The following is a 21,203-nucleotide window of genomic DNA, read 5'->3' as shown; positions in this document are numbered from 1 at the left end:
TGGGGGGCTCGCCCGGAAGTGACGCCAACTACCCGGAAGCGGAGGGGGTTCCCTGGCCCACTCCCCCCTCGTTCGTTTGCTCCCCCGCTTCCTCCCCGCCCCCCTTACTCTCCATTCGTTTCCCCCCCTCCCCGTTCCCTGCCTTCTTCCCCCCCCCCCCCCCCCCCCCCCCCCCCCCCCCCGCAGCTGGGAAGAGAGTCAAGATGGCGGCGAAATCCGATGGCGGTGGCGTGGGGGTGGGCTTCGCCCAGCTGCACAACCTGGACGAGGCGGTGGGCAGCGGCGGCGAGGAGGACGGGGAGCCCGGGGGAGGCGGCTGCGGCGGCGGCGGAGACGGCAGCGAGCCCGGCGAGAGCAGCTCGCTGCACATCTGCCACTGCTGCAACACCTCCTCGTGCTACTGGGGCTGCCGCTCCGCCTGCCTGCGCTCCCTCCTGGGCAAGAAGCCGCGCCGCAGCGCCGCCGCCGCCGACGGGGGGGACCAGCCGCTGCAGCCGCCCGCGGCCGCCGGCGCAGACCAACAACCCCCGACGCCTGCCACTCGGCCGCAACCGCCGCCGCCGCAGGTGGAGCGGCCGTGGCTCGACTGCCTGTGGATCGTGCTGGCGCTGCTGGTCTTCTTCGGGGACGTGGGCACCGACCTGTGGCTGGCCCTCGACTACTACCGCAAGGGGGACTACGGCTTCTTCGGGCTGACCCTCTTCTTCGTGTTGGTGCCGTCGCTGCTGGTGCAGAGCCTGAGCTTCCGCTGGTTCGTGCAGGACTACACGGGCGGCGGGCTGGGCGCCGTGGAGGGGCTCAGCAGCCGGGGCCCCCCCATGATGGGGGCCGGCTACGGCCACGGCGCCGCCCGCGGCGGCCCGGGCGCGGAGGGCTCGGCTACGCCGGGGGCGCAGCGCCTGTGCCGCCTCTCCGTGTGGATCTGGCAGTCGGTCATCCACCTGCTGCAGATGGGGCAGGTGTGGAGGTAAGAGCACTGCGGGGGTGGGGGCGGGGGCGGGGGCCTGGGCTGCCGCTCTGCTGAGGGCCCCGCGGGCGAGGCCAGAGACCTCCGAGTGCGTTCCGCCCTCGAGGTGCCTCGCAGTTGGGCCCCTCGGACGGGTCTGGCCCAGGGTCTTGAAGGAGGGGTTTGCCGCGCACTTTCCCTGGCGTCTCAAAAAGACCATCGTTTGATCTGGATCCCTGGCCACGCCTTTTGGTCCTGGGAGGCCCCAATCCCGCTGTTTGTCTGTCTTCTTCCCTGGTTCGCACTTACCCGAGACCCTGCCTCAACCTTCCCTTTACTCACATCTCTGTAGACCTTTGTATTCCCGTTGTCCCTTTCCCCTGTATCCCAAGGTAACCAGCCGTTTTAGCGCTTTTTATCTGCACCCCAGCTCGTCTTCGGTGTGTGTGGGGGGGGAACCTTCCTTCTTCCAGCCGGTTTTGCACTCGGTTTTGTCCCCCGGTGAGACATCTTCCCCTCTTCCCCCGTCTTCTCTCCGCAGTGGCCTGTGTGGGGCCCTGCCTCTCCTTTTAGCACTCCTTTATTCCACGCCTCCTCCCCCCTTCCTGCAATCCCATCCCCTGCAAATGACTCCAAGCCGCTTCCTTCCTTGAAGGAAAAAGGACTTTTTTTTTTTTTTTTTTTTTTTTGGTGTGTGGATTAGACGTGCCCTTTTCTTGGTGACAGGTAAAATTGTGTACTATATGGTAGATGTAAGCGTTTGTTTTTAACTCTCACCTCCAGAAAGTCAGTCCGCCACCTGGACACCTATTCTGGAGGAACATTGTTTTAGGTAGCCAGGTCAGTGCATAGGTGATTTATGTTTACACAAGCCCCAAGCTTGGCCCTGCAGCCCTTTTCTCTTTTGTAAATTTCCCCTGGTAAGTCCCTCAAAAACCACTTGCAAATGTTCTTGTGGCAACTAACCTTAACTGGCTAAACTAGGGAGATGATCCGGTTAAAATCTTGGTACATCTGTGCCCTCCAACTTAAACCAGCTTGAGTGTATTCTGGAAACTGAGTTTGTAAGTAAACATTTGCAAGAGAAAAAAATCTTAACTGAAGATAAATAACACAGAGCTCTTCAGGTACATTGCCTCTGTGAGAAGACATTTTGCCTAGACTGCCCAGAGTTCTGCACCTACCAGGAGATTTTAGGTGCTATGCATTTCAGTTAACTGAGATGTACTTAGGTTAACTGAAGTAAAAGTTCATTGTGTTTTAAATTGTTTGTCCAGATCTCTCTTCACAGTTTTAAATAAAAATGTTTCCGAATGCATGGGATTGAATTAAGTCAGATCATGAGAGTGAATGCAAGAAGTTTGTCCTATAGAATTTGTATGCAAATTCAGGATGGGGGTCGAATGAGTGGTTCTTGATTTTCCTGGTGCTCCCAGGTTTGTGTATTGGTCTTCCTGGACTTAACTGAGCAGCCTCCCCCCACCCCACCTGTATTTGTCTGCAAATAATTGGTTTCCTGCTAAGTTTATAAGAAGGGGCTAGGGAGATAAAATAGGGAAAAAATGATTTATTAACTTTTGGCAGTTGTGAGGGTAGCTTGGGGTTAAGTAAAATTTTGAAACTTGTTTTGAATTTGAAATCTAAATCTAAAAACATCCCTGAACTCCCAAATCCGTATTGAATAAAAGGTAGTGTGTTTGATACTGGGGATACTTTTTTTGATTTCTTGCAGGTGGGTAAGATGCAAAAGAATGAAGGGGGAGAGGAACAAGAAGAATGGGGAAGAGAAAGATTTTGAAAGACTAGTAAAATTTAACAGCATATATTTAGTAACTAGGTTTCTTCTAAACAAGCCAAAATCTTGTATCTCTCCCTGTCTTTGACTCCTAAGTGTAGGCAGTCAGAATCTTCTTGTCAGGTTAAATTTCCTGAGAGAATTGTTTCTAATGTAATCCATCCTAGATATTTATTAGTAATAAGCTTTTTGGACATAATGAGATGGAATTCGGTTTCACAGATTTTTTAGGCAGAGCAGTTTTCCCCCACTGACCTCAATCTTAATTGTATTTGGGCAAAGTAAGAAGTCTAGATTTTGGAACAAACTGAAAAGTACACTTTAAGTGTAAATTTAGGTTTTATAGTTGTTTAAAATTGGGTAGTGCATTTATTTCCCAGATCTTCATTGACCTTTCAAGATTTGTAGTGGTATACAAATATATTTTTAAGAGATGCCTGTGGTTTTAGTATGTTTAAATTGTTTTTCAAGATTAAAATATATGTCTAAATATTTCATAAAGTTTTGAAAGTATGGAGTATTCAAAGGTATGTGAATTCAGTTAAGTTATTCTAACATAGCTATACTTCAAAAGAAATGTTAGCTGAAGAAGGATTTTATTTATTTCAAATTTTTTTTAGAAAGCTGGTTTTGCTTGAAATATTCCAGGAGCAGGGTCCGGTCTGTCTTTTACTACCTGTTAGGCATGGGGCTACATGCAGATCATTCATATGAAATGCTTTAGAGAAAGGTTTTTATCTTTGTTTTTGTTTTTTAATCTCTTGGCAAACAGTTATTTATCAGTGTGTATAACCATATGTCCTCTCAGTTTTTACTGCAAAATTTTTTGGATTACAGTTGTTCCCATAACTATATTTGCTACTTAAATTTTGTTATTTCATGGTCATGTGACAGAAAGGTTAAGGCCTAGGAATTATATCGCTGATTTGGGCCACATTTCTAAAGAAAAGACATTGGGAAAGTTGTATTTGGTTAAAACTGATTCCACTAAACCACAAGTACCTGTCTCTTCACATTCCCCCCCCCCCTTTTTTTTAAAGTAAAGTTACCTGACTCTTGCTTGGACAAATCTCAGTGCTTATTTAAGAGAATTTAGTTTTCCTTGATAGTAAGGTGGTAAGCTTCTCTGTGTGGTGCCTTTCGTGATGAGATGGAGCATATTTGATAGCTGTTTACCAAATGAGTTTACAGAATATAAGACAATATTTTTGGCTAGGCCAGAATTGGAGCATGGAAGAATAGTTGTAGGATGATTTGGTTTCATGAACCTCCTTTTGTAGAATATTAGTGTGTGATTAAGGTCTATTTAATGCATGCTTTGCCCTTACTAATTACTTAGCATGTAGCTTACAGTGTAGCTTTATTTTTCAGGTGCTTTTCCCAGGGATAGAAGGTATATGAGTCACTCATAACAGGAATATGAGTCACACCAAGACTTCGGTTTAGTGAAAGTGTTGTTATTAGAAAGTGTGATCATTTTCTTGGAGGGTTAGACCTTAGAAACAGTTTGATTCCGTTTGCATATTTGCATTGTTATAAGTTTGTTTCTTCAGTGTATTGGCCTTTCTTTGCTTCTCTGCTAACTTCAGAGGGTGGCCAGTGTGTGTTGGCAGTTCTTTGTAGTCACAAAGCAACAGCTCTTTGACTGAAATTTCATCTCATGTCATGATACCCCAGCCAGATCATCAATCTCTCTATTTATTTTTATGGGTGTATTTAAGCCCTTCTATTTCACAAAGTGGAAGAGGAATTTATATAAAATCTTAATAGTATTAGCTTTCTTAAAGTGAACATCAGTCATCCTTTCTTTTGGAAGATACTGTGGGGTGGAGAGTTGCCTTCAAGGGAGAAGAAAGAAAAAGGCGTTTCACATGTCGTAATCGCCCCATCAAATCTACGAATAGTCAAAAGCTTTATTTTCCCCAAATTTTTATTTTCTTCAAGATTTATTTGTTTATTTGTTGGGGGGGGGACAGGAAGGGAGGGTGCACAGGGTGGGGCAGAGGGTGAGGGAGAGAGAAACTTCAGTAAACTCCTCACTGAGCATGGACCCCCTACACAGGGCCTGATCTCATAACCCTGAGATCATGACTTGAGCCAAAACCAGGAGTCAAATGGTTAAATGACTGTGCCATCCAGGCCCCCCCTTCCCCATTTTTTCTGTTTTAAGACTAGCATAATGTAGGGACAGAACTCAGTGAATCAGCAGCAGATGTTTCTAGGCTGGTGAAGATGCTTTGTCTTTACTCCTTCACTTCCCCCGCCCTCCCTCCCCCGACAATGTATAGGGATATTACACATATTAAGGGCCTTTGTTCTTGTTGAATCTTTTAGAATAGTGGTCCTTAACTCTGGCTGAGAATAGAATCTACTATAGGTTTAAAAGAGAAAAAGAATATACTGAAGGTCGCAGGGTGGGATCCACGCAAGCATATTTCTAAAAGCTCCACAGGTGATTATATGGGCAGCCAGTCTTGAGAAATACTTTGGAGTTGCTTCAGCTTATTCCATTTAGAAATTGTTGGATTTGTATTCTTAATTAATATGATGGAACAATTGGGAATGGAATGATGTGGTACTATTAAGTTTAGTTCCTGGACACAGTAACAAAAAAGACTTATCTTAGAAATGTGAGTATCTTGAAAAAGTATTTGGAGCTGTTGCAAGTGTATGTACTTATGGTACTCTTTTCTTCTTTGAGCTGAGTATGATCTTGTTCTAAAAGGATTCCGAAATTGAAAGCAGTCTTCAGTAAATGTAGCCCACTTCATTGCCTTGTGTGTGATCCAAGTGGTACTTTTATGATTATGTGACATGTAAAAGGTACATTAATTTTAATTTTGAAATGATTCTCAAGTAGGCTTGAGGTAAATATAACTGGGCTTACAAGAGGTGTTGGACTAAGTGATCTGTAATATTCCTCTAGCTCAAAGATTTTGTGATTTAGGAATGGCAGTGTTATCTTACAAATAAGGAAATTTCATTCGTATGGGGCCAGAGTATCAGTCACAGTCAAATGAAGATTGTATACATGCATTTGTGTGTTGTATAGGTGACTTTATATATTTGCTTATTACTAAATGACATCTCAATATTTTAAAAATAAAATTTTTTTATCTGTAAGTTCAATGGAATTTTGGTTCAAAAGAAACTCACTGGGGTTTTTTTGAGGGTAAACTTAAGAAAAATCGATCTGAGAAAGGTAAATGTTTTTGTGTAATCAAAAAAATCTTGTTGGAAAATGTTGAGATTTACCAGAAAAATCAGAAAATTTTTTTTTTTTAAAGAATTTATTTATTTGACAGAGAGAGATCACAAGTAGGCAGAGAGGCAGGCAGAGAGAGAGAGGGAAGCAGACTCCCTGCTGAGCAGAGAGCCCGATGCGGGGCTCGATCCCAGAACCCTGAGATCATGACCTGAGCCGAAGGCAGAGGCTTAAACCACTGAGCCACCCAGGTGCCCCAAAAAACCAGAAAATTTATGTGCTATAAAGTGTCAATAATTAGAACAGTGTGTGGCTGGCAGAGGAATTAGGTAGATAGGTAATAAAGCAGAATAAAGAGTGAAGTAAATAAATAGGTTTGCAGGAATTAAGCAGGTAGATAATAAAGCATTTCTAATCCATGAATGGAAAAGGGGTTATTTAACAAATGATAGTGGGGTAAATGACTGCCCACATAGGGGGAGGAATTGATCTCTACCTTATATAAACAAAAATTCTGGAAGGATTAAAGATGGAAACAGAAGATACTAAACCTAAAGGAAAATGTAGGATAATAATTTTATAATTTTGCAGGGGGCAAGTGCTTTGATTCCATCAAAGAAAAAAAAAAGAGGACAGATACAACAGCATAAAGTTGTTCCCATCACCTGAAAAATCATAGAAATACATGGTGAGGGAAAGAGTTATATATTTAGATAAAGAACCACTTCCTAAAGGAGAGTGATTATGAAGAGATCCATCTATGAAGAATATTTGTCATTTTTGAGAGATTAGAAACAGTAAAAGTTGACATTTATGGTGAATTTTCAAGGGGAGGTGATGAAAAAAAATGGCATGCTTTGAGTAACATTGTAACTGGTGATGAAGGATAGGATTTCCAGAATGATCCAGAAACAAAGCATCAGACTCTGTATGACAGAAGTCTAGCATTCTGGAAATCTAGTAGGCACATGTCAGAAGTCACAAGCAGTTCATTTTTGTCTTTTAACATTATTTGCTTTGATTTTGCCAACTTTATCCAAAGTTATACTTATGTAAGTGATAAATTCTGGACTATTGCAAACTGTGTCTTACATGTTACCATTTTCACCCTGAGCTGGTTGCTTTACAGTGTTCTCTCTGCAAACAAGTTTATGGCTAACGCTTTAATTTACTCCCCATGATGTTCTGTTCACCTGTTTTCTTCTAGTTAAAATCCTGGATTTCTTACTTGTCTCAGAAAGTTAAAATTGAAAAAAAAAAGTCACGAAGATAAAGCCTCATATTAAATGAAAGGTTTAGTGACTTTTGACATTTGATTGAAGACAACCTACTATTTATTGTAATTGGAGGTTTTTTTTTTGTTTTGTTTTGTTTTTAAAGGACAAGACATACATAGCATCATATAAAGGGAACACTGGAGTTAAGAAATCATGGTTTATCATTCTGCAAGTTACAAAAATAAGTCTCTGGCCTTAATTTTCTCGTATTTATTAAATGAGGAGTTGAAGGTAGTGATCTTTAAGGTCTCTTCAATTTTGAAAAGTTTATTATGCTATAGATATTAGCACTCTGAAATTTTAAAGAAAAAATTTCATGCTCTGGTTAGGACAAATAATATATTTAAAAATGTATAGGTTTCCCAGGAACTGCTATGAAATCTTACCATATGTTATTTTGATGTACTAAATACATTCTCATTATTTTCAATCACTTTGTTACCTGTAGAGGCATTTTATATCTTTCTGTAGTTAATGTTAAAATTTATCGAAGTTTAGACTTTCTGAGAAATGTGTTAGTGCTGTTTACTAGCTGATTTTGTGAATTTACAATTTCAGCTAAAATTAGTCTTTTTAAAGTGCTCATTTTTTGTAATCTTCTGTTTTAAATTTTTTTACTGTTAGAATAAGCTGAAGCAATGCATATAAGTTATATATTTTGGAGGTGTTCTGAATTGCTTACTAAGATTAATTTCTTTATTGGGGAGGAACATCAAAATTGCCTACTGCAATTTATTATTTGATGTGTATGTATTCTTTAACTTTGAGAATTTAGTGTTTGTAAATTTTTTTTTAACTGATAGCCTCCATGTGAGTTGTGAGCTGTTCTAGGAAATAATTCTAAGTGAATTTTGTTTTTATTTTTCTTAGATTAAGCTGTAGGTACTTCTTTGATTCCAGGTGTATTTCTGGGTTTTGCTTGGAGGACTCACTGAGTATTGTTACAATGACATTGATACATTTCCACATAAGATTCAACTTTAGATTTTTCTGTATATCTCATGTGGGTAGATCTTGGTATATTACATTATTTTAACACATCTTAAAACAAAACACTATATCCTAAGGTAACTTTGCTAACAAAGTTTCTTGTATATCACTTTAATTTTGAAATAGCAGTGTTTTTTTTTGTTGTTGTTTTTTTAAAGATTTTATTTATTTATTTGACACACAGAGAACACAAGTAGGCAGAGAGGCAGGCGGGGCGGGGGGATGGCGGGGAGCAGGCTCCCCACTGAGCAGAGAGCCGGATGTGGGGCTCTATCCCAGGACCCTGGGATCATGACCTGACCCTAAGGCAGAGGCTTTAACCCACTGAGCCACCCAGGTGCCCCTGAAATAGCAGTTTTTAAAGTAAATTTTTTATCAAAGAATAATTGACATACAGTGTTTCATTAATTTCAAGTATACAACAGAGTAATTTGATATTTCTGCTGTACATTACATTTCTGTGTCACGTGTATTTATCACTGGAAGACTGTGGTCTTGATCCCCTTCACCTATATTGTCTATCTCTGTTTTCTGTATCTGAGCCTTTTTCTGTTTTGTGTTTTAGATTCCACATATAGAAGTGAAATCATTGACTTTCTTAGCATAATACCTTGTAGATCCATCTGTGTTGTCACAAATGGCAAGAGTTTATTTTCTATAGCTGGGCAATGCACCACATCTTGCCTATATATTCATTTATTGATGGATACTTAGGTTGCTTCCATGTCTTGGCTATTGTAAATAATACTTTAATGAACATAAGGATGCATATATCTTTTCATAGTGTTTTTCTTTTCTTTGGATGCATACCTAGAACTGGAATTGCTGGATTGTTTGGTAATTCTGTTTTTAAGTTTTTGAGGAACCTCCATACTCTTTTCCATAGTGGCTGCACCAATATGCATTCCTACAAACTATGCATGGAGGTTCCCCTTTCTCCACAGCCTTGCCAATACTTGTTTTTTCTTGTCTTTTTGATAATAACCATTCTAACAGGTGTGAGGTGGTATCTCATTGTGGTTTTAATTTGCATTTCCCTGATGAGTAGTGAAATTGATCATTTTTTCATGTGCTTGTTGGCCATCTGTGTGTCTTGGAAGAATGTCTATTTGGGTCCCCTGTCCATTTTTTAATTGGAATGTTTGTTTATCTTTTTTTATACTGAGTTGTAGGAGTTCTTTGTATATTTTAGATGTTAACCCCTTATTGGATATATCGTTTGTGACTATATTCTCCCATTGCCTTTTCATTTTGTTGGTGGTTTTCATTGCTATGTAAAAGCCTTTTAGTTTGATGTAGTCCTGTTTGTACAAAAGCTTTTTAGTTTGTTGTAATCAAAACTTTTGAGTGCAATATTTTGGTCTTCCTTTTTTTAACTGTGAGGATGCTATTTCTGTTTTATTTCGGTTATCAGTTTATAGAGCATGGACTATATGCTCATTACCCATTTCTAGGAAGAACTTTGAATACTCAGTTCACAGAAAGACAAGGAAGTTTTCTTTACAGCGCTCTTGGAAGGGAAGTAGAGTTGATTATTATTATTTACATTGGGGAGATGCTCTCAAGGAATCATAGGTACATGAAATAGAAGCTTTCTCTTTTAACCATTATGCTTCCTTTTCAGTCTATCTTAAATACACTGGACACATGAAGAAAGATGGCAAAGGTGAGGAAGATAACCAAATCCATGGCTTGGGAAACCTTCCAGTAAAATAGAGCTGGCAGGGAGTTAAGAATCTAAGCCCTTCTGGGCAGCAGACACACCCTTCTTTCTTCAACTGTGTTTCTTAGAGTGGTCAGAAAACATCTTGTATTTTAGGATAGGCCCAGGGCTAGTTGAAATGCAGATTTGTGGGCTTACTACACTACATACTTAAGGAATTAGAGTCTTAGGGAGTTGGGCCAGGGAATGCGTATTTTTTCTTGTCTACCTTATGGAAACTTTTTTTTTTTTTAAGATTTTATTTTATTTTATTTGACAGATAGAGATCACAAGTAGGCAGAGAGGCAGGCAGAGAGAGAGAGAGAGGAGAAAGCAGGCTCCCTGCCGAGCAGAGAGCCCGATGCAGGGCTCGATCCCAGGACCCTGGGATCATGACCTGAGCCGAAGGCAGAGGCTTTAATCCACTGAGCCACCCAGGCGCCCCCCTTATGGAAACTTTTAAGCATACAGAGAAGTGGAAAGGATAGTGTTTTGAACACCTGTTACCATCTACCTGGTTTCAGTAATTAACATAGATATATTTGTCAGCGTGTATTTGTGTGTGTAACATATTATGAGGTTGTACCTCTCTATACTTCAAATACTAAATATTGAGAATAATTTTACATAGCTGTAATACCATTGTCCCATCTAAAAAATTAATAATAATTCAATAATTACTCCATAATTTTATAGAATCATGCAATAGCTACTTCATATTATTTGTGCATTTGCCCCCAACAATTTCTTTTATAGGTTTTCTCCCCTCCAAATAGGGATTTAGTAAAAATTCACACATTGCTTTTGTTTCCATAACTCTAGAACAATTCTCTTAATTTTGCTTTTTTCCCTCATGACATTGACTTTTGCAGAGTCTAGGCCAGTTCTCGTATGTTTCGTATTTTGGATTGCTTAATTGTTTTTTCCAAGAGTAGTCTGACTTACATGTTTTCTGGATAAACTTGAAGATGCATCTAGGTGCTTGGTTTTATTCAGTTTATGTATTTTCACCCGAAATACTGCTTCCTGCTTCTTATTTGCATCATATATTCAATGATGGTACCTGGTTTGTTGCATTTTTAGTGGTGCTAAGTTTTATCTCCTAATTAAGATCCTGACTCCCAGATTTTTCTGTATAAAGGTGTATTTTCCCTTTTGCAATCAGTAATTCATGGGGTGGTAGTTTGGCAAGGTGTCAAGTGTTCTGTTTCCTAGCAACCTTTTACCTACTGGCATTAGCCATTGAGAATCCCTGCCTGTTATCAGTTATGAAATTGTTGGTGTGAGGTGGGATTTGTATTTTAAATAAGCTCCCTAGCAATTCTTACTGTCTTTATTTTTATTTGTTTATTTTTAAAAAGATTTTTTTAATTTATTTGAGAGAGAACGACAGTGAGAACATGAGAACATGAGGGGAAGGGCAGAGGGAGAAGCAGACTCCCCTGTGGAGCTGCAAGCCTGACTTCCCTGGGCTCCATCCCAGGACTCTGAGATCCTGACCTGGGCTGAAGTTAGACACTTCATCTGTTGAGCCACCCAGGCAACCCTCTTACCTTCTTTAAAGTTTGAGAGCCATTGCTCTTGTGGAATCAGTACCTGGGAGTAAAAAACCAAAAATCTGCCGTCAGGAACTTAGTATATGACTCTCGGCCCTGATGGGTTTTCAATGGGTTGTCAGTAGACAGAGTTTAAGTGCTGTTAGTTTTGGAGTAACAAAATTAAATGTGTCTCATGTGTTTCTCATATGTAATAGCAATCAACTGAGGTAAAGACTAACAGAGATATGTATAAACTATTAGTATGTATGACTAAAATTAAAGGAGGGTGGAGGAGGGGTAGAGAAATTTCTAAGGAGGAAAGGAAACTATATTGAATATCATGTTTTTACAAATACTGTCTCATTTAAATTTTCATGAGTTTTTGAGCCTGTTTTACAGATGAAGAAATAGGTTTAGAGAGGTTAAGTAATCTGAATTACTAGTAACTAAGTGGAGAAAGTTTTGAAGGCAGATCTCACTGATGGCAAAAATATGTGCAGTTTTCTTCATGAGATTTTTCTTGTAATGATCAGAAGTCTCTTCTAATTAATTACTTTGCTTTACTTTTGGACTTTGCTGTTTGGCTTATTCCAAGTGGAGGAATGATATTCTTGAACCCCTGGGGCCTCTTGATGTAAAGCTAAGGTCTTCTGAGACCTCTGATTTCTAGTGTAAGGTATTAAACTCTGCGGAGAGTGGGGTAGGCAGTTAGTTGATTGTAACTGCTAATGTGATTCAAGTAGCTGAATAGTGCCATTAGGTGTATATCCTTAGGAAATTATTTTCTGAACTTCACCCCGATCTCTTTCTCAAAGCAGATGCACCTTCCATCCCTGTGATTTCCACATTACAGAAAGGACTGTGTAAGGTTGGCCACACCTTGTTGGCCCCTCTTTGTCCTTGCAGGTCCCACCTAATGCTGGATCCATATGTTGGTTCATTGGCAGCCCATTGGTCACCGAGAGCAGCAGCTTTTAAGATACCTGAGGTTATCAAGCATTTGTTTCCAAACTTTGGCTGTGCATTGGAATCACCTGGGAGTTGGATAGTTGAGTACCATCATTACATATTATGATCCAGTAGGTCTGGGAGGGCCTTGGAATCGCTGTATTTAAAGAGCCTGTGTGTTCACAAAGTTCCTCCAGCAGTGCACAGAGATGAGAACCACAGTTGTGTAGGCTGTTGTTGTTGTTTTTTTTTTTTTAAGATTTTAGTTATTTATTTGACAGAGAGAGATCACAAGTAGGCAGAGAGAAGGGAAGACGGAGAGGGGGAAGCAGGCTCCCTGCCAAGCAGAGAGCCTGATGTGGGGCTTGATTCCAGGACCCTGAGATCACAACCCAAGCTGAAGGCAGAGGCCCAACCCACTGAGCCACCCAGGTGCCCCAGTAGGCTGTTCTTTTACCAATATTTGCCGTGGTAGTTTGCAAGGGGAAGGAGTTTCTGTTAGAATCACTTGGGAGATTTGTTATATACTTAAATACTGGGCATACTAGATCTAGAGGGGTGGAATGTATAAAGGAACACACCAGTATTTAAACAGTCTCTGATTGGACCTTACTCTTAGTTGGAATGGGTTGGTAAAAGTGTGTATTAATCAAATTGTAGCTAGATTTGCCACATATTGTGGCATACGGATTGCCATATACTAAAGATTTAGAATATTGTAAATACATTTAACATTAAAACTGTATGACATATACTTGAATATTCCTTTGATTCAAAAACTTCTTTGGAAGTTTGAAGTACTTCAGAATCTTTATTAACGTGAATTAACACTGCTGGTGTTCCAGAAGTGACAGGTTAGAATGGTGTTGGGGAGATTGATATTCTCTCCAGAGTGAATTTCATGTCTTGAATTTTCAGAAATGTTCTATTTGTTGAAATCAGTGCCAAGGATGGGATTCCTAAAAAGAAACTGGTGAACAAAAGGGGAGAAATGATCTAAAAGATATTAAGTGGGTGTCATTAGAGATAGGAATGAAGGAAGCAGAGAAGAAAAATTAGGTACCTAACTAATTTTGCTTGATAGATTTGTGGGTAGAGGGTGGATAACTAGGGGAGAGGATAGGAAGAGGTCCTACAATGTTTTACAATGTTGGTAGGATATCAGTACAGTGAATCAGCAAGGACACCTAAAATCTGCACATACCCAAATAATATCAAAGAGGGCTCCATCTAGGAATGCACTGTGGCGGGGTGAGAAAACTTAGGGTCCTTGTAACTGGGAAGCTTGGCCAGGTCAGAAGTCCTAGGGGAGGCAATTGCTGGCAGAGATGGGACATGGAGTATATGGGCACGCACAGTGTAGATGTGACTGGATCCTCTGATTTTGGATCAAAATTAGCAAAACTCTCAAATCTGTCATTTTGCTTGGTTATAAGGAATGCAGCTTCGAGTGGTCAACTAAATAGTAGTTCTAAAGAGCTGTGTCTATGGAGGTTGCTGCCATTTTGCCACCTTTAAGGCAGTTTTCATCAAAGCTGTCTCTGAAGAAAAAGATTATGCCTTCTAGAAAGGAAATTATATTTGCAAAATTTAAGCATTTTCAAATGGTTTTGCTTAGACCTAGTAGGTGATGGTGTACGTTTGGATTGAAAGAAAAGAGAAGCTACCTAAAGGATTTATTACTCTTTTTGCAGATTAAACAAAAGTTGTTAAAACGAAGCTGAAGTTAAAAGCAATTACGTGGTAAATTTGGGAGAGTTAGTATATGTTTGTAGCATTTGTGGACTATATTTATGGTTTTCACTATTTGATAGGGCCCACAGAAATTTTAGGTAGTTTTTTAGATGTAGAAGTCTGGCATTAAATGAAATGGTGTTTGTCAGGTGTGTTAAAGGGTTTTGGATGGGGGCACCGTGAAGTTGGATTGTGTCCTTTTGCCTGTTTGGCATGTGCAGTTCACTATCTCAATTAGTGTTATGTTCATATCTAATGTAATGTGATACATACATTCCTAAAAAACCTCTCATTCTGTAAAAATTCATGCACTAAAACTATCAGCTGTGGAAAAAAATAGGATTAAGGCTAGACTTCTTAAGACTATGAAACTTTGTAACCAGAGCACTAACAAAAACAATGACAATCCAGATAAAAGCACCAGCACAGTAGTATGGGTGACATTTGTACTCCACACCAAGATGATTCTTAGAATTTTATTCTGGGACACGTTTATCTTTTATATGTAGAATCTTGTGACTACTGGCTTCTACTGGAGGCCGGTTTCACCTTAATTAAAACTCTCATGTAAGGTGTAAGCTTCCCGTGTGTTCACATCACAAGATAGTGATAAGCATGATGGGTACTGAAGCCACTAAAGCAACCACCACTGTTTGTACCAAAGAAGGTAAGACTTTGGTAAGAGTCTTACCAGTTTTCTTAAAGTCTTCATTTTGTTTTTCCTTCTACTTTTTTCTCATGATTTGTGAAAAATCTTGCCCTTGATAGCTTCAAAACATTAACCTGCTGGGAAGAATCAACTCATGAACCAACACTACTTTCCCTTTACACTATTGTCATTCCCATTTTGTCAGTCAAATGTGATGGAATTTGTGTTACAGAAGCATGCATTTTGCCATCACTTACATATTTTTGAATCTGTGATGCTATCAAGATGCAGCTCTTGAAAATACGAAGGTTCTACTGTTTTTGGAAATTTCTAGTTTTGGAGATACCAGTGTTTCAAGGTTAAATGAACTTTATTACCCTTCTCATGCTTTTTTGGCCCTTACATACAATAAAGAAGAGAAGAGGGTCTATTTTAATCCATTTGAAAATTTCTGTTTCTGGAATAGGCATTGGATAGAATGTGGTAATGTCTTAATGCTGCATCATTTGAACTACACGTGTGGAGCAGGAATGCTTTTACATTTTGGTTCATTTGAGATGTGGTTATAGTGAGCTCTTAAATTAAAATTCATCTGAGCATACAGTAAACAGAAAAAGAAGCAACAGTAGCCAGTTGTCAAGGAAAAGACTGATGGCTAGAATAAACAGAGGCTTTCAGCAATATAAACATTCTGTTTTCATAGAGCTTTTTTTTTTTTTTTAAGGATGATTGGGAGAATTTCTAAATTAAGTAGAAGTTAGTTAAATGTGAAAGGCAGCAAATATCCAACATTTATGTTAATGACTGTTACAGCTTGTTTCCTCAGTAACCGTAGTAACAAAAATTTCAGTGGCTTAACACAATAGAGATGTATTGTCTCCTGTGGGTGGTCCTGACTGACAGTGGCTTTGACATCCTTTAGGGACTCAATCTTCTCAGCACTGAGCCAGTGAAAGGAAAGAGAATATGGAGAAAGCATAATTGCTTCCTAAAAGCCCTACCTTGAAGTGACACACATCACTTGTGCTTGATAGTCTCCTGTGAAGAACTAGCTCTGGGACTGTAACCACATCAGGGGAGGCTGGGAAATGTAGTCCTGCCCAGGCAACAGCTTTGTACCCCAGAAGAGGAAGCGTACATTTGGGTTGACAGACTCAGAAAGAAAGAATCTTATGCTTAGACCAGATATCCTTCAGATTAATGGTGTGGGTGTGTGTGTGGGTGTGTGTGTGTTTGTGTGTGATGTAAATTGGTATTGATTAAAGTATAGAAGAGACAATTTTAGAACTTTGATTTATGTTTTAATTCAGTATTTTAGGATTTGTGAGACATGTCAGGCCTCTGTCTCATTACACCCTTTAAAAATGTAAAAAACAATAAACTGAGGGCTGCTGGGTGCTGGGGGTGGGGAGGGATAGGGTGGATAGGTTATGGACATTGGGGAGGGTGTGTGCAATGGTGAGTGCTGTGAATTGTGTGAGACTGCTGATTCACAGACCTGAACCCCTGGGGCAAATAATACATTATGTGTTAATAAAATAAATAAATAAAAATTTAAAAAAAATTCGAAAAAGCACAATAAACTGCCATTTGGTGCATGCAAAAGAAAATGTAAAAACCATCTGTAGCCTGAGGGTCATATAAAAACAGGCCAACCCTTACTTTAATTGGTCAGGTAAAATAAGTAACTTTTAAAATTAACCTTTAAAAATAACTAAGTTCAGACGTTTTAAGTATGATCCATATTAAATATACTAAATTGAAATATAATGAAATAATACAAGTAGAGTTTTAAATAATGTTTTTTCAGGTAAAGTTTAGTTGAGGCAAAAATGGTCCTCATAAACTAAATAAATGTTGGGGCCCTATATCTAACCCTTGGCAGTGTTTCAAGTTTTAAAAAATAGTTCTTCTGATTTAGGACAGTTTGGGGTCTCAGTAAGTGAGCACAGCTGATACAACTTGAGTAAAGCCATGTCCTGCCAATTTTGGGGAACTTTTTGGGCACTGCTCCCCTATAAGAACCCCTGAAAGTCACTTGTTTTTCATCTGTTAATTGTAGAGACCTAAATATACGTGTAAAATTCATGCTTAGATTTGGAATTTTATGCTAAACCTTTATATTACTAAATTTCTAGATTCTGTTTGTTAATAACCACTGAGGATGGATTAAAACTAAAAATTCCTTTTAAAGTTGTTGAAGTGTCGGGACGCCTGGGTGGCTCAGTTGGTTAAGCAGCTGCCTTCAGCTCAGGTCATGATCCCAGCGTCCTGGGATCGAGTCCCGCATCGGGCTCCTTGCTCGGCAGGGAGCCTGCTTCTCCCTCTGCCTCTGCCTGCCACTCTGTCTGCCTGTGCTTGCTCTCTCTCTCTCTCTCTGACAAATAAATAAACAAAATCTTAAAAAAAAAAAAAGAAAGCGTAGGGCTTTATAAAAAAAAAAAAAAAAAAGTTGTTGAAGTGTCTAAATATGATTCAGTGTAAAACTCCAACTAAAATGTTTTCATCAAAGCATGTCAGTATGTTTTATAAGTTCTTATTGAAATCCATAAAATATTTTAAAGATAGAACCTATTACTCTGGTATTGAAGGTTTAACAGTCAACTGTTGTACGATACTTATTCTTTTAATTCCAAATATTATTTAGGTTACATTTTCTGGTATTCTTTTTTTAAAGATTTATTATTTATTTTAGAGAGAGCAAGTGTGAGCAGGGGAGGGCGGAAGGAGAGGGAGAGACAATACCAAACTCCACTCTTAGCAAAGAACCCTATGCAGGGGATCCCAGGACCCTGAGATCATGACCCAAGGCAAAATCAGGAGTTGGCCTCTTAACTGACTGAGCCACCCAGAAGCCCCTCTAGTATTCTGCCTTTAAAAATTAGGTTACTAAAACATTAAAATAATTAATATGTATGTCATTTAGAGGCTTTTTGATAGTTAAAGTTCCTCCACATAATATTACCACCTGTTGAGATTGTATGGGAGTCTAGATAAAGTTCCTTGTTTTTCCTACAAAGCCAGCATCGGTCACCTGTATGGCTAAGTAATTAATATCTTCTCAGACTATTATACTTGAGTGATAAAACTGCAAATTAGAATTAGAATAAAAACTATACACTAAAAGCTTTAGCAGAAGCTATATATGGTGTTACAGGTCAGTTGCGCATTATGTGAGATAAAATTTCTGTCCTGTTGATCTTATTAATATAATTTTAATACTTTCAGTATATTTATTTGTATTATCTGGAATTGGTTTAGTTTTTTCCTCCCACTATTCTGTCCATTGTAGCCGGGTGATATTACCCAGATTGCAAACAGACCTGATTCCCCAGTATTGTATAAAAGCCACTGGGTGACCCTGTCTGAGCTTGATCAAAATAAGTACTGTTATATCCATGCATTCTAGAATGTAATACTGCTGCAGATGTTATAATGCTTACACAGTGTTTAAAAGCTTACTCATAAGCCTTTTTAGTTTTTAATTCATACGTTCACTTTTGGGTGGACTCTGCAAAATTATACTTAGTGGCATTATAGTAATGTTAACACAGATCTTAGGGAACTCTTGTCAAGGCCAAATAAACAATGAATTCACATAATATTCTCGATTGACACAGATATAATCTTGAATATAATTTAAAAAAACAACAAATAACACCTCACACTCATTAGAATAGCTACAGTTACAAAAACAAAACAAACACAAAACCAATAAAAATAACAGTGAACCAAATGACAAGTATTGGTGAGGATGTGGAGAAACTGGGACCCTTGTGTGCTCTTGGGAATGTAAAATAGTGCAACCATATGGAAAACAGTATGGTGGCTTCTTAGAAAATTAAATGTAGATTTATATGTGATTGAGCAATTACATTATATACCCAAAAGAACTGAATACAGGGACTCGAAGAGAGTTTTGTACACTTATGTTCATAGCAGTGTTATTTATAATAGCCAAAGATGGAAGCAGGCCCAGTGTCCATGGATGGATGAATGGATAAGCAAAATGTAGCATGTACAGAGAATATTACTCAGCCTCACAAAGGTAGGAAATTCTGACACATGCTACAATGTGGATGAACCTTGCAGACATTATCCTAAGTGACATAAGCCAGTAACAAAAGGACGGATACTATCTGATTCCAATTCTGTGAGGTACCTAGATGGTACAATTCACAGAGATAGAAAGTAGAGTGGTTAAGAGCTTGGGGGGAAGGAGGAATAGGAAATTAGGTACACTTTCAGTTTTGGAAGATGAAGAGAGTTCTGTGGATGAGTGGTGGTTGCACAGCACCATGAATATATTTCACACCGCTGTACACTTAAAAATGGTTAAGGTGGTAAATTTTATGTTAAGTGTATTTTGCACAGTTAAAAAAAAAATCAACAAACCTTTCAGATATTTTCATTTTTTTCTAGGCTTACAACTTAAAGCATAGGAACAAATGAACAAACAAACAAAATCTTTTTTTCTTCCTCGCCCAGGACTGTTGCCAGTTTAAAAACCAGAAACAATACTGATGCTGTCCTCCTAGCCATCCCATTCAGCTATGGCATATGTCTTATTAGTGTTTTAGCCAGACTGTCCAGCTGGCAACTAGTCTTACTTGTCTTACCTAAAAATATTTAAAAAAATTGGTCACTTCCAAAACACAGTGTGATCATTGATAGGTATAAAGTTAATCCTAGTGTTATCTTCCATGATGACACCTGTAATGTCAAATTTGAAAAAGAGTACCCCAGTGTTATGAAATCTGAAATTACTCCAGTAAAAAGTGGATATTATTTTAAATCAAAAGAGTACTTTTCCAAATTCTTCCTCCTATGGCATGACCTGTGGGCATGAGGCTCAGCACTGCCTAATGAGGGCTGAGGGAGCCAGTAAAGCCTTCAGAGCATGCCTTCTAGAGCCCATGTGATTGGTTTCAAGCTTACCTCAGACAAACTTGGGCAATTATTTAACCTCTCTATTTCTGAGTTCCCTCATAGGCAGAATACTGCTTATTTTGGGTATAAAGATTAGGGACTGTTTTATGAAGGTTGTTTGAGAATTAGTAGCTAATACATGTGAAGTCTGAGAATAGCACTTGATATATAGTAAGTACTCACTAAATAAGTGTTTGATATTAATAGCTTTTCCACCTGGCCCAGAGTATTGAGGATTGTTCTTGTCATCGATAAGGTGTTCTACCTGGCCAAATTTTCCTCCTTTATTGGTTATCCAACCCTCTTTCTATACCTATCAAAGTACCTTGCTTAGGTGTTCAAAGTAAATCTCCAAATAAAGATATAATAATGCTAAAGTAGTTACAAATATGTATTAATATGTTCTTTTTAAATTTTTTATTAACATATGATATATTATTTGTTTCAGGGGTACAGGTTTGTGGTTCATTAGTTTACACAATTCATAGCACTCACCATAGCACATACCTTCCCCAATGTCCATAAATGCCTGTTCTTGTTATAAGTGAAACCAAGGAGAAAACTATACTTTGTAATTTATTTACCTTTGATAAGTGCTGGTATAAAAATTGGGTTATGTATATTCAAGAATAATGTTAGGCAGGCATGTTTTCTGATATAAAAGTCAGAAACATCTAGCACCAAAAAAAGCTAAAATGTGAGCTTTTTTTTAAGAAAAAATGTTGCAGCACCTGGCTGGCTCGGTCACTGGAGCATGTGACTCTTGATCTTGGGGTTGTAGGTTCAAGTCCCACATTGGAGTATAGAGATTACTTAAAAATAAATTCTTTAAAAAAAGAAAAAAGTTACTGTAAAGTATATCATGCACGTATAAACTTTTGATGGAAAAAGAGCTCACCACCTTTCAGTTGATAAGGAGAATATTTGTGTATAAATGGTTTAACTATGCTGCAACCCTCCAGAATCCTCTCAGCAAAGAAGGATGTTAACCAGCCATTTTACAACCTTCGCAAACAACATTATTGACAGATCTTACTTCTCCGAATCTGCTACGGCCGGATCGAAAACCTTTGGTGGCCCTTCTTCAGTCACAGAACATACCCCAAACTTTTAAATCGTATCTTGGAAACTTTTGGTCACCACAGCTGGAAAGTACTGCTGGCATCAAGGGGGTTGAAACAAAGGATGCTGCTAAACATTCTGCAGTGCACAGGACAGTTCTCTGCAACAAAGAGTTAAGTATGTAAGTCTGAAACTTAGAGAACCAATGTTGAGAAACCCCCGCCTCGTCAACCCTTTGTATTGTTCTGTTCAAGTTCTAACAATTTTTTATTACCTCTTTTAATTGTTACCGCTTCCATGAAAATGGATTCAGGTCTGTCCATTCAGACAGTCACTCTTGACTGTGAACTTTGTTAGGGAAAGTGCTTTTGGTACTTAGAATTTAGATTTTTTATCTTATTTATAATTTGTTCTTCTCTCCCTTACTC

The 21,203-nt window shown here is 39.0% G+C and overlaps 1 protein-coding gene across 1 annotated transcript in view; it reads left to right on the top strand.

The window, feature by feature from the left end:
- Positions 1-202: 202 nt before the first annotated feature.
- Positions 203-21,203, top strand: part of LOC111153800 (XK related 6) — a 302,598-nt gene continuing 281,597 nt past the window's right edge. The window contains exon 1 of the mRNA XM_022513045.1: positions 203-967. Within this exon, the coding sequence (XP_022368753.1) occupies positions 204-967 (764 nt within the window). The 5' untranslated portion in view covers position 203. The remainder of the gene's footprint in view (positions 968-21,203) is intronic.

This window comes from Enhydra lutris, unplaced genomic scaffold (assembly GCF_002288905.1).
Source record: "Enhydra lutris kenyoni isolate GAN:26980312 unplaced genomic scaffold, ASM228890v2 scaffoldscaffold3, whole genome shotgun sequence".
Classification (NCBI taxonomy): domain Eukaryota; kingdom Metazoa; phylum Chordata; class Mammalia; order Carnivora; family Mustelidae; genus Enhydra; species Enhydra lutris.
This window is presented reverse-complemented; position numbering and strand designations above follow the sequence as displayed.